General features: G+C 31.6%; 1 protein-coding gene across 1 annotated transcript; it reads right to left on the minus strand.

The window, feature by feature from the left end:
- Positions 1–65: 65 nt before the first annotated feature.
- LOC107032106 lies at positions 66–6,934 on the minus strand. The gene is made up of 3 exons (XM_015233684.2): positions 6,686–6,934; positions 627–734; positions 66–527 (listed from the first exon to the last, which is right to left on the minus strand). The coding sequence occupies exons 1-3, from the start codon at positions 6,779–6,781 to the stop codon at positions 309–311; spliced, it is 423 nt and encodes a 140-aa protein (XP_015089170.1). The 5' UTR covers positions 6,782–6,934; the 3' UTR covers positions 66–308.
- Positions 6,935–14,866: the final 7,932 nt, after the last annotated feature.

A 14,866-nucleotide genomic window follows, 5' to 3' on the forward strand; every position in this document is an offset into this window, starting at 1 on the left:
CATAAATTGAGACAAAAAAAGAACAAAAATTGAGCGCCTACTAGCACGGACACTTGTGCCTAGTATTGAACGTAATAGTAAGACAACATCAATACACAAAATGTTAAACGTACTGTTCATTCAAAGCTAAAAAGTTCAACATGTCATGAATCTATATCTGTAACAAAATGCTTTGTCACCAGAATGATTTAAACTCGAGGATACCACATAAACCCTCTGGCTATGCTTTGTAATGGATGATGGAAGTTATCTGTTTACCATTTATTAAAGAATCAAAATAAACATATGACAATGATTTTAACTAAAATCTACTGAAAATTTTTGTCTTTCACTTCAACATCATCTTCAACTGACGCATTGAGGTTACGCCTTTCCTCAGAACCAGCTGTAATAACTGGCATCCAAAGATCAGCGGTACTGCTTAAGAGAGACTCAACTTGTGGATCTGCAGCGACAGCGGAGGATATCATCCTATCCACGTCATCCAGTTTTTCTGATAATTTATCCATCTGCTTCGCAATCTCCGTCTAATATACATTTGTAAATGAATGAATTTATTTACCAGGGAAATAAAGAGGAAAGAATGGAAATACCGTTCTTTCGAACCAAAATAAAGACCAACCTACCTCATCAAGATGTTGCGTTGATTTTGAAGGAACTTTTGTAACTTCCAGTCCTAGTGCTTGGATCTTACTGCGCAACTCCACTTCTTCTTGATTAGTCAATGATTCCACCTGCACATATTTGTTACAATCTTTCTAGTCAGGACATTTGAAGTACTTTATTAAACCACAACAGGACTTGATGTCAAACAGAGACTCCTAGCACCATAAGGTATAAGAAAAAAAGAAAAGTTGGTGATAGCACCCAGACATTCACTCCAAAGCTAAACAAGAATAATACTACCTATAAACAACGACAAATTTCCAATTCTTAACACATTTTTTACGAAAAAAATTGACCTTGGAGAGGAACATAAAAACTCAAAATGATAAAATCATTTGAGTTCCTTGTTGATGAACCAAAATTATGAGTGTATATATGTCTTTTCTCATGTTTTGAATTATTAGGTTTAAATGGTTATATGATGTTATTCCTCACATACGTTTTGATCATAAATATGCAAATGGAGTTAAGGAGGAAACAAACAAGATTCAACCAAAACAGATGCAAGAAATGAAGAAAAAACTTGTTGAAGAATTGGTGTGCACTAAACAGCCCCGGCCATCGCAGCACTGGAACTTCGGTCGCTGCAATACTCCTTCAGCACTTGTAAGACGCATTAAACAGCCCAACCATCGAACTGCTTGAGTATTGACCACTGCGACAACGCGACCTGAATCCGATAGTTCTCAGAATTCAGGTTATTAGGGCTGAATGAGGTGAGGTATATATAGAGAATTTTTTGAAGACTTGCGAGGGCAGACACCGGGACAGATGCAGCTATTGGAGGAACAAATAGAGAAAGGAAGCGGAAGATTCCGAGGTTTCATGAGAGAATGAAGATTAGTTGGGAGTTTCTTCTTGACTTCAATTTATCTTCTCTTTTATTCTCTTGGATCATGACCTAGCTGATGTTTATTACAGTCACAGTCAACTATCTCCATGTATGGAGTAACTCTGTTGTAGTTGACTTTTGATGAACCTTAAGGATTAATTAGTGATTTATTCACCTTTTCTCATGTGTTTATTTGATTTTTGATTCCCTAAGGAATTTATTGATTAATTAATCGTAAGACATAATTCAATTTCTTCACTACTTTGATTTTGGTTGTAGGATATTTTGCAGTTGAATGAAGGGATTTAGTACTCGATCATTGTCACATAAATATTCAAAAGAGGACCATTTTTAATATCCAAAAGGAATCATTGGAAACCCTAGCTCCGATGATTGGAAATATCTGAAATTTAGAGGGTAGACTCGAAAATGATTGGCAATTCTGTGGTGGTATTAGATTTTTCAAAAACACAGACATAAACAGAGCTTTAGTTGCTGACAACATCAAGGAGGGAGAAAACTCGACCTCTTTATTGAAAGGAAGGAATCCTAGTGCTGTGAGGGAGAAATACTAACCACAAAAGGCAACAATGACTCTAATACCATGTCTTTACATCCCATAAGAAGGTGTATTTTGTACACATGAATCTCAACTAATTATGGAAAAACAATCAGCAACAACAAAATAAAATATTATATTCAATCCAAAAAGTAATTGAAAGTCCAAAAATCTTGCTAATCAATTAACACAATCAACAGTTCTCTTTTCTGATCAATGCATAAAAAAGTCTCACCAGGATTTGATGAGTAAGCAAAAAGGACAATAAAAGAGAGAAACTCTTTGAATTAGTGACGAATTTAGATAGCTCATTAGCTCCTATAAGAAAGTTTTCTAATTCTTAAGATCACTAGTATCATGACCTAATTGTAATAATTCAGCACATACTCTTCATGATTCTCGACATTTGATAATGTTATTATCATCAAGAATAGTCTACAATATACTTAATGATCCTCTGCACTATCAACAAACCCCTCAAACTCATAGTGGTGAAACAACTCGAGTTTGCAGATCATATTTGTGAAGTGTAGCAGAAAACAAGATTGACTGGGCTTGTAATGGAGACTGACTTCACCATGACACTACAGTGAGTCCGTCAGATTTTTTATTTTTTATTTTTAATGTAAATTTTATGCCTTCGGTGGCGCAAACCTTTTATTTCATCATAAATCTATACAGAGAACAAGCAGAGGGGATGATAGCCTAAACCTCTGGAAATAAGCATTAATATACAACCTTGAAAACAGGCCATGTACAACCAAAAACTAAAGAAAAACAGATCATATCTAGTGACTCAAAATATATTCTTTCATTGCCTGTCCTATGGAGGGCATCCGAATCTTATCAAGGATGTACAAGCCAGCTGCATCCTTTGGCAAATCTTTAGGATCAAAAATCAAAACGTCCTTGTTATAAACAGTGTTTAGCTAGTGCATCCGCCACTTCATTCACCTCTCTGAAGGAATGTTGAACTGTCGCATTGGCCTGTAAAGTAATTCTTCTAATCTCCATAATAGTATCCCACAATTTCCAGGCCATTTGAGATTTATCCTTGATCATATTGACTGTAATTAGGGAATCACATTCTAAAATAAAGTTCGGATAGACATTTTCCACGCATCAGTTGGCTCCAAAATAGGCTGCTTTGGCCTCTGCTATGCTTGTACCTCTGCCAATATGTTTTGCAAAGGCTACTATTAAATTGCCCGTTGAATCCCTTATAACAAAGCCTACACTAATTGATCCTTCAGAGTTGCAACTGCCATCTGCTTTGACTTTTACCCAATCATATTGTGGTATTTCCATAGGCTATCAATTTTAGGCCTAAGACACAAAATAGTAGAACATAGATCTGGCCACTGCCAAGGCCAATCTCTATCACCAACCAGTTTGTTTATCGACCATCTAAGATTGAAAATAATTTGATGCTTCAACCTAGCATAGGAAATTCTCTCAGAGTCATACTTAGCCGCACATCTCGCTTTCCATAGTTTCCAACAAAAATCGGAACAATTTTAAGAATTTGTTGATGCTATGAATTAAAAGGTTTCATAGACCACCAATATGTCTGGTGGAGCTATTTCCAAACAGTCTGTGGGTGGTGGCCTTAATGTTAACCGACCTAGACAGAAAATTAATGACTAGATAAAAATATAGAGAATTTCAGGATATGCATAGTCAGCTTAAGTAGATTAATGACAAAGACAAACATGGAACTATACTTTCCAGTTTGCTCAATGATTGTGGATACCATGGTGTTGACTGCAGAAAATTGGTCTAAAGGTTAACTGACCTAGACAGCTAATTTGAGAAGTTAGCTAACATAAATTATTGACAAGAAAAATACAGAGAGCTGACTTGACATGTTAGCTGACAAGGATTCATGACATTAGCACTACACAATTGATAAGATTCATAGAGATGGGAGATGCAGTGCTGTTACAACAGCCACCACAATTGACAAAGAGTAGTAAAATCATTAAGAAAAGGAAACAAAGTTTGCAGGGCGAATGTGTAAGGCTGCCTTCCGGTGGGCAAAAGTTATTAAGGTTTCTTAAGATAATGAATGTGCTGTAAAAGAAAAGAGAAACACTACTGTTGAATTAGTGATTGATAACAAACAAGAGGATGACTAGGGGAACACAATATCCTTAGAAGTACTTCTGGAAGAGTGTCATGCCCGCCAAAGTGAAAGGTTTTACTTGGTTAGTGATTAGGAGAGCTTGTCTTGCACAAAAATCTTACAAAAGAAAGGTAGACAACTAGTTCCCAGGTGTTTTCTTTGCAACAGAACAGGGGAAACCAATAAGCATCTATATTTACATTGTAAGTTCACCACTCAGCTATTGAACCTTTTCCTCAATAAAACAAGCACTAGCTGGACAATGCTAGAGCACACATCGGATCTTTTGAGTTGCTGGATTAGAAGGGGAGGAAGTAAAAGTCAAAAGAGATGGTGGAAATTAATACCATCATGTATATGGTGGTTAGTATGGAAGGAAAGAAATGGGAGATGCTTTAAAGATAGTCCGATTCCATACATAAATTAAAACGGATTGTATTGAAACTCTACTTCTTTGGTGTAAACTACTTTGTATAGAAGATGTAGATCAGATTGTAGAGTTGATAGGAAGCTTGTAATTGCTCACTTTTGGAGGTGGCCAGCATATCCTTAATGCTGATGAATACAATTTACCAATTTCAAAGAAAATCAAAAAAAAAAAAAGGAGGATCTTCAGGTAGGAATTTGATCTGATAACTCGAAAATTTTTCATATTCTCTGGATTCCTAAATATGAAGGCGTACTCATTAAGAATACAATATTTTTAATTATTTGATGAATTTTAGTTACAACATACTGTTATTATACAAAATACACTTAATCGCTCTATTAAGAATCAAAAATTACATATTCATTAAGAACTTTATACACAATGCTTCCAATGATCCTTTTTAACTTCTTCATTTTTCATATAATTGTGGTGTCTGGCCAGATTGTTGCGCGCACCTCGACTAATTCCATGAGGTACCCTCCACCTCCCACTAGCAACGAGTATAAGGTGACTCTGTCCCTGTTAACTTGTTAAAGAGAGAAAAGTCAAAAAGTGCACCAGAATACTGTCAGGTGCCCTCTAACTATATCCACAAGCATTAGCTAGCATTTCTAAGATGCTTTTGAGTCTAAAGGGGAATTATTTCACCACAAATGGATCAGTATCCACCTTGATTTGAGCTCTAAAATTAGTTTGGCAAATTCTAGAACATACATTGGCTAACATGATAAAAGGAATAACGATTGGTCCCATACAAACTTTGGCACACTGCTTCCCTATAAATCACAGATATGTTAAGATATTCACTAGACTCTCTCTATTCCTTAATAATTATGGCAAAGAGTTTTTCAGAAGAGTTACTCAGCATTTTACCACTATGCGTAAGGCTATTTGTGTTCAAAAGATAAAGAATTATAACCTTTCTTATGGTAGTTGTTCCCCTAAAACATAAGGGGCAGATGGAGGAACAGCGGATTACAGTTTTTTTGACTTCAATTTTCTGAAATGACTTCGATATTTGTACTATCTTACACCCTGATCTAATAGAAACATTAGGAAAAGAAGCCAGCACATGAAGAAATCTTAAAGAGCCTTCTCTGCTCCCTAGAATAAAAGGGGCCTTAAGTAAAGAAAAGCTCAAAGTACTACCTGTATAGGGTAAAAATAGACATGATGTGTGGCCATATTAGATGGTGACATGTGAAAAGAAACAAGGGCAGCACTATTACACCGAGAACAAAAGGTCAGCTCATTTTGCAAAAATATAACCCGACCAAGCTTGAAACGCCCAGAGGAAATGTCAGCAGCCCGGCCAACAATAGCCATTATGAAACCATCCAAGAAGCAACATCGGACGTTACAGTAGAATCACCACCTTGTAAAGACGCTGAATTCTGTAAGTACTTCAATTTCTCGTTAGCTATATTTGTCAATATCGTCATTTGATCATCAGCTCTCAATAACCGTGAAGTTTTTCTGGGGATATCTCCATCGAAGATATCATTGGATCCAGATCAACACAAACTATATTTATATGATATTATTTCATTTAGTCAATTTGTCTTTATCTCATCATTTACAACTTTATTTACTTACATATAATCACCATTTCGGTCCACGTACTGTATGAATTTTCGGGTGAACACCACCTACCTCAAGGAACCGTCTTCTTTCAATCCCTTACAACTAACTTCCAAGGCCTTTCACTGCTTGAACCATCAATTGCTTCACTAGTGGGTTCAACTCTCCTGCTTTGTTTGAGAAGGTATTTTGTGTACTTCATGGCCCTCTTGGCCATACTGTAATACCCCTCACCACCCGGAAACATATAGATCCACCTGATCATAGACACTCAAACCAAACATACACATTTCTCTTGGGCACAGCTATGAGTAATCAAAGGCTTTTGTATAAGCTAATGAATAATGAACAAATCATAGCAGAGCTAATTGTTCTTTGTTTTATCTTTAATGGGTCAAATCAAGATTGATGATTCAGCTAATTAAATATGCCCACTTCAGACCAAAACTCTGATATCCCCAAATTTGAAATAAGAATATATAAGTTACATACCTGCTGGAGAAGACTGGAGAGAACTCCGAATAGTTGGGCGTTGGCTGCCACCGCTGCCTGAGGCGATGTTGGACCTTCTTTGCTTCCATCCGCCATACCTGCTACTGTTGGTACGGTTTTTCTTCTTAATTCCAGCTTGTACCAAAATCGACTGCTCCCTGGTAGATGACGTTTTTACACTACACTCCAGCCCCTATTTTTTTTTCTTTTAAGAGAAAATTACGTATGAAAGGATCAAAATACTTCCTCTTTGGGTTAAGGCGAGGATCCAAGTGATTTTTTAATTTTCACATGGACTACTAATAGTATTTTATGTTTGTAGTATTGGTACATTTTTGGTTATTCTTCAAAATTTTTATTTACTTTTTGCATTAATTTTTCTATAACCTATGTAGGGGATGTTCAAATGTCATTTTATATATTTAGTAGAAATAACAATTTCATGTCAAAGAATATGAGAAGAAAAACACTTTGTTTTGTTTCGTAAAAATCGTGTTGCAGGTAAAGTCGAGAGGTTCATCACGATAATATCACGCGTAATAGTATAATTTTTTTCTTTTCCTGCAAAGTCATATTTAAATGTTTTTAGTTTAGCTGCAATAATATTTTTAGTGAACAGAATAAGGTGTTTTTCTTATCACCTTCTCTTAGATAGAATTATTATTTCTATTAAATATATAAAAAGACGATTAGACATTCCTTCTGTAAAATTTTGGATAAAATTAATGTTAAAAAATAGGCAAAATTTTAGGATAGGACCAAAATTGCACCAATATTGCAAACATGAGGGACTATGTGAAAAACTCAAGGATCACTTTGAGTCTTAACCTAAAGATGAGAGATTATTTTGAGTCTTTCCTCGAAACTTACGCCATAATAACATAATATAGCTATAACTTGCATTAATTATAATTTATGAATTACTTTTAGCTATAATTATACGGTTCAACTTTTTAATTTTGTATGATGTCATGTTTGTATAATTCAAAATTTATATAATATATTTTGTATAACTTTTGTATAATTTGAAATTTGTATAACTGTTTACACTTTTGATGTTTGTAAGCGTACAAATTCGTTATTTTGAGTTTATATAAAAATAACTAAATTGACAAATATACCAACGAATTATACAAATATGCGAATAATACAAACAAGTCAGCTTAAACGTTAGCAACAACACGTAAATATGTAAATTATAACTATGGAGCATAATTTACATTATTATAGTGGTTATTACGAAAGTGCCTCTTTTTTGGATACGTGATTGAATTACTGATGTTTCTGAAGTATCTATATTGATAGAGAAATTTGTATGTATAGCAAATATAAAATTATATGTATATTTTAAGAGTATAGTTTATGTAATTACACTCTATAGCAAAATGTGTTTGCGGTTTTTCTGTATAACACGTTTACTTTCATTTTTATATACAAATTTGATTTTTTTTTTAAAAAAATAAAAAATATGGTAATTTCGGTTGCAATAAAAGGAAAAAAAACTGTGAAGTCACACACATTATGTGTCAATAAAATTCTTTCCTTCTACGTCTTCTTCATCACTAGTAACCCCTTGAAACACAGTTCTAAAAATCGATCAAACTGTTGAAAATCAATCGAGATAAAATTGATTTTAGAGATACCAAGAGGAGGTAAATGTATTCATGTCAAAAAATGCTTTGAATTTTTTTTTCGGATCAAAATTGGTGTTCAACTTTTATTGAAAATCAATTTTTTTTAAAACTTTCATCAATTGAAATTGAATGTAGATTTGGAGTTGTGTATTTGTTTGTAATAGAGTTTAATAGCTATGATTTCAAATTTGTGATCATCAAATTATTTGGATGATATTTTTTATTAACGATAATGTCAGTCATATTTTTGTTCGTATTTGTACATTTGGTGTCAAAACTATGAATGAAGATGAAATTGTATTATAATTTGTTATGAGTTTATGCGTATAGGTGTTTTGATATGATTCAGTCAGATCTATACGTATAATTTGTATATGAAACTTTTGACTATTTTTAGAATTTGTATATTTATACAATTTAGGCATCCTTAGTTTGTATATATGATTCTGTATATTTTATATACTTTTGAAAATTGTATATTTGTATAAAACTTTAATTTATGTATATAATCGTTTATATAAGTGTATATTGAGAATATGTATCTAAATGAAAAACTAAACCTATGATTTATGCACATATACTTATTAGTGTTGTTGTGAGTTATATAAGTATATGGAACTATTAACTATTTATTCGAATTTGTATATTTATATGGTGCAGGTTCGTTGTTAGTTTGATATTTGATTATGTATTTTTATATATAATCGGTATATGTATATGTGAATTATTTTAGGTTGTGTCAGCTGTATATTTGTATGAAGCTTTAATTTGCGTATAAAATCGTTTATATAAGTATATATTAGGAATATTATACGACTGAAAAACTGAATTCACTATGATTTGTATAAGTTTATGTTTTTTTTTGTTGTTGCGATTCTCAATCATATAAATGTATGTATATATAACTTAATTTTTTTTGTACAGAAATTATAGAAAAATGACTTCATTAATTGTGTTGGTTATGCATTCTGGTAAATGGTACAATGATAATCCTTACGTTGATTATGCAACTGAGTGGGTGGTTTTTAAAGAAAGTTCGTCGTATAAGGAGTTGTATAATATTATTGCAATGCAACTCGGGGTTGATATGAATGCGATTAAGCTGAATATTGAGTATAAGGTTGAAGAAAGCAATAAACCAATGTGATTTACAACGACATGAATGTTAGAGTGTATATCATGCTTAAAAAGGTTGCAAATGACTTCAACAAGTATCCAATTTGTATAAGCAAATCGGATAATAGTAACAATATCACTGAACTATGTGAAAGTTCAAATCAAGATTAGGGTATTGTTAAATCTGTTTGTATAGATGATGTTGCTGATTTTGAGACTAGGCAAATGACAGTTGTTGAATTGGTAGAGACACTTTGTTATTTGGGGCCAGGAGCTGTGATAGAGTCATTTCAGATCCACGTAATAAGTACGTGAATGTTGACGAAGTGTATAAGGACAAAGCCATTTTGAATGTGATGGAAAGATATGCTACTGAAAAGAGATTTCAATATTGGACAGTGAGGTCAAATGCAATAGGGTAAATAGTTTGTACATACAAATATATAACTATTAATTAATTTTGATTAGGATAAACTACATAACTACATATACATCACTACCATATATATTATATTTATCTCTAGTTCAAACTAATTACACTCACTACCACTTTTAATATTTATACCATATATTTTAAAAAATTTATTTAGATGCATAAATCCCTTAAATAAGGAATTAAATAATTATCTTAAATCTAAACTCCTTATCTTTTAACAAGTCAAATTCTCTTTTTTTTTTCCCTTCTGCTTTTTCTCTATAGTCACGTCCCCTTCCTTAATTCTTCTTTCCCTTTTTATTTCTTTATCCTCTCAATAAATGTTGATATGTATAAATCAGTATCATACGTATAGGTTAGTTACAAATTATGTTTTATATTTTTTGATTTTGTTGTTTATCAAACACTCTAACGGTTTAACATTCCCAAAATCTCCATTAGATGCACATCCAATGCAACAATAATGTTGGATACACATCACGTGTACAAGTATCTAGTTAAGAGTTCTTGTATCTGAGTTATGCTTATACATATCTATGAAAAAAATTTCAGATCCTTTGAATTTTGATGTTTTTTAAAAAACTTTTGGATTAATGATAAGACAAATACTCTACAATCGTAATTTGTTCCACAATTCGTGTGTTTCAATTACATTTCATTTTAGATACATGTAATTATATGTGTGTTTACTATGTATCCAAGATACATGCTTTTGAATATAATGTATGGAATTAATACTTGATACATCGAATTAATAATAGATACATATAAAAGATACATAAAATTAAAATTAGATCATATAATAGATACATGGAATTAATATTATCTCATATAAATAGATACATGAATTAATATTATATCATATAAATAGATACATGAAATTAATATTAGACACAGATAACAAATACACAAAATTAATATTAGATACTTCTATGATACATGAAATTAAGACTAGATTCATATAGCAAATACACAAAATTAAATTTTTTGTTGGATACATCATATATTCGATACATCAAATGAATTTTATTATTTTAAGAGTAATAAAAGGGAATTAATCAAATTGCATGACGAAGATATACATGTTTTTGTCTTTTATAAATAATATTAACGAATTTATTATTTCAAATGATACAAAATAAACTAAATTAAAAATAGTACACTCCTTGATTTCCGCCTTATATGAAGGGAATTGGTTACAACTAATTTAATTTAAACAAATAAAATACGTATCTCAATTTTAAAATTGGACAGATACATGTATCTCACTGATTCAAACTCATGTATCCTAACTATGAAATATGATAGAGATAGTAATATTTAAAACTATTGAGAATCTAAGTAATTAGAATCTAAACTAATGGGATTTATGTAGTTTGCCCTTTTAATAATTCGTATATTAATGTGTTATATTGTATTTGTTGATGTAGTTATACGCTGGAATATATTTTTTAGGAATATGAGTGGTTAATGAAAACATCAAATATCAACAAGTCTGGAATGTTTAGTATCTGAGCGTTTAATATATATCATACTTATCCTTTGAAGGATAAAGTGTATTCACAAAAACATGCAATAAGCATGCTAATTGGTGGGATTATTAAGCTACGGTTGTTGATCACAAGAGGAAATATACACCTTATATTTAGAGTGATGTGAAAATATATCTCAAAATTGATTTTAATTGCTCGTTGTCTTGGAGGGCTAAAAAGAAGACTTTGATTTTCTTGAGGGACACCACTTCTGTATCTTACAACAAACTTACTGCATACTTGTATACGATAGATATTACATATCTAGGCTCTCATATAACTCAGAAGAAAATTGACAAAAATGCGTTCTTATATCTTTTTGTTGCATTGAATAGTTTCATACAAGACTTTAATCATTTTAGTCCTGCAATAGTTGTTGATGAAAGTCACCTAAGAGGATCGTATAATGGGACCTTTGTGGCTGCAAGTACAATATGTTGAACATGTATGTTACAGTGTGTTTTTGAATGTATATTTTTTACTTTATGTTACTTTGTATATAAATAAAAATGTAAGACATATTTTTCCACTGGCCTATGGTATCATTGATTCGAAAAATGACGCCGCTTGAACTTGATTCTTTGTACGACTAAGGGAGACTTATGGGGAAAGGAGTAAATATGTGTTGTCTCTAATAGAATTTAAGAGCATTATAAAGACAGTTACAAGAGTGTATATGATGTGTCACATTATGCTTGTATGTGGCACTTGTGGAGTAAGTCTGCGACGAAATTCAAGAAGTCCTTCAAGGAGCTAAGTCCTGTATTCTATACAATAGCAAAGACATGTAATAACTTGATTTAATAAACTATAAGATATCACAGAAAAGGTAGATGTAGGAGTTAAAGAATATTTGGAGCTGGTTGGATATGGTAAGTGGTTTAGGTGTCATGCACAAACTCATCAGGGATCGTATGACATCTAATATTGCAGAGAGTATAAATATTGCAGACAATTTTAAAGATTTATGAGATACCATTTTATCCATTGCCTGATGTAGCAGAATGGGTGATACCTGAATACATTATGTATGATGAAGTTGGCCTCCGAAATTCAAAGGACCTCTAAGAAGACCAAAAAACAAATCACGTGCAAAAACAACACGTAAATTGTTTGGTCTCAAAGGGAAGCATATATGTAGCACATGTGGAGTTACAGGTCACAATAGGCGTTCGTGTAAAAATAGGCCTCAAGAAGCTTAATGATCTCTTTCTATTATATTAGAGTGTAATATTAATTTTTATAGATATTCGAATGTTATTCACAGTTGATTTTGTGTTAAAAATAAATGAGTTGGAATGGTAATGATGGAATAAATTTGTTATGTCATATTAACAGTAAGCATTTTTGTTCTTTTTATAATGATGCTCTTGTATAAAGTATGAATTATCATTGTCGTATATATTATACTCTTTGTGTTCATACTCATACAAATAATTTTATGTGTATTTGTTTGATTGAAATATTTTTCTCTTTTTGAACATAAAATGTATATGTACCTATATTTATACTTTATAAACGATTGTATTAGCTGATTAGATTTATAATGTTGATGCATGAAGTGCAATGTGGGTGTTAACATACATATATTATTTAGGATCACAATTTTAAATTTTATTGAATATTTTTTTTAAAAAATATTCTACTTGTATAAATTACATGTGAAAAAAATAAGTACTCCTTACGTTTCACAAAGAATGATCAAGTTTGACTTGGCATAGAGTTTAAGAAAATAAAGAGGACTTTTGAATCTTCTGGTCCTAAATTAAAGTTATGTCAAATTTATAAAATTACCCTTTAATCTTGTGGTCTTAAACATATCACGTGGAAAGTTGAAGTTAAAATATTACAATAAAAAGAAAGAGATCATTCTGTTTAAAGCAGATTAAAAAGGAAAGAAGGTCAGCCTTTTTGAAACCAAGGGAGTACTTAATTATGTTGGTTTGTATAATTAATGAAGTGTGAATCTGAGTATATAATGAAATTAACAAAAATAAAAAAGTAAAAAACTTAAATGATCAAGTGAGTATATTACAATAAAAAAATTGAGAAGTTCACAACCTTCAAGGTTATTATGTATGTCATTTTCATATACAAAACAAAACAGAATTTAGTACTACTGTTATAATTAACTGTGATCCTTTCACTATTATCACAAGCTCTGTGAATCCTAATAGGCTTTTTCGGTGCCTCGTTATCAGTATTGACATCAACTTGGATATTTTGCGTTCCATAATTCCACACCAATGCAGCGTATGAAATACATATAAACTCCAAATCAAAAGAATTTGGAACTCTATTTCTATTACCGATATGCTCTGCATAACCAACAACATATACTCCACAATCACTGAAAATAAAACACATCAAATTTTATGTCAGTATAAATTAAGCAACAAAAAAAAAATAGAAATAACATATATAAAACTTACATGCTTCCAGTTTGTTGTGATATATCCTTGACATAAATCATTTCAAACGAGTCAAACTCAGAGTAGAACTTGTATTTGGGGTATCAAGATATGTCAATGACTTTCTTCCTGTAAAAACTAGACTTAGATAGATACATAAGAATAAGTTGAGCATATTTCTTGATCTCATTTTCAACGTATGAATCATGTAGTGCACCACCACTTAGAGAATCATAGATCTATATACATATATTGTTAAAGGACACAACAATCAAAATACAGCGAAAGATCTCCTTGATGTTAACAGAATTGAGAGTGTTATCGACTCTATGACAAGGTGCAACAACATGCATTATATATCCATTAATGTACTCAAGAATCGATTCCTCCTTACTATCCTTATGATAATACTTTCAAAGTTATAATAACAAATGTTGTGAATCAAATTATTTAAATTGTAATCGACAATGATAAAACTGAGTGTGTTGTTGTCAGAGTACTTGGATCTTTTGCATATATAATTCAAAATGACATCTATGTGTTCTAAATAAGTAGTTTTAATTTGTATAAAATTTTCATTTATACAAAATACATCAATTATATAATGAAATTAATCACACTTACTGAGTCATCAAGCAATCGATCTTTGATGCAAGCTTATAGAATCAGTTCTTGTTTTGGACGGTGGCAATTTCAAACCACATTTGTAAGACAACCTTGTTATTTTTGTATCGGTCTTCTTTGTCATTCTTAAAAATCAAAATCAAAGGAAAGATTTATACAAATATATGTATATACAATTAATCTGTATAATTAATAAGTATGAAACAATTTACTTTGTGTTATGCTTAACAAGCAAGCCTTCATTTAACCATTTCTAGAAATGCATATACAATGATGTAAGATCCACATTCGATATTAAAACTTTCACGACCCAAAACTGCAGTGATTGACACCCACACTTACAACCCGATGGGAGGACCACTACTACTATCTAACTAAACCAATTAATCTAAACTAAGACATTTAAGTTACAGAAACAAGTTAAATGA

The sequence above is a fragment of the Solanum pennellii genome, chromosome 10, assembly GCF_001406875.1.
Source record: "Solanum pennellii chromosome 10, SPENNV200".
NCBI classification, from domain to species: Eukaryota; Viridiplantae; Streptophyta; class Magnoliopsida; order Solanales; family Solanaceae; genus Solanum; species Solanum pennellii.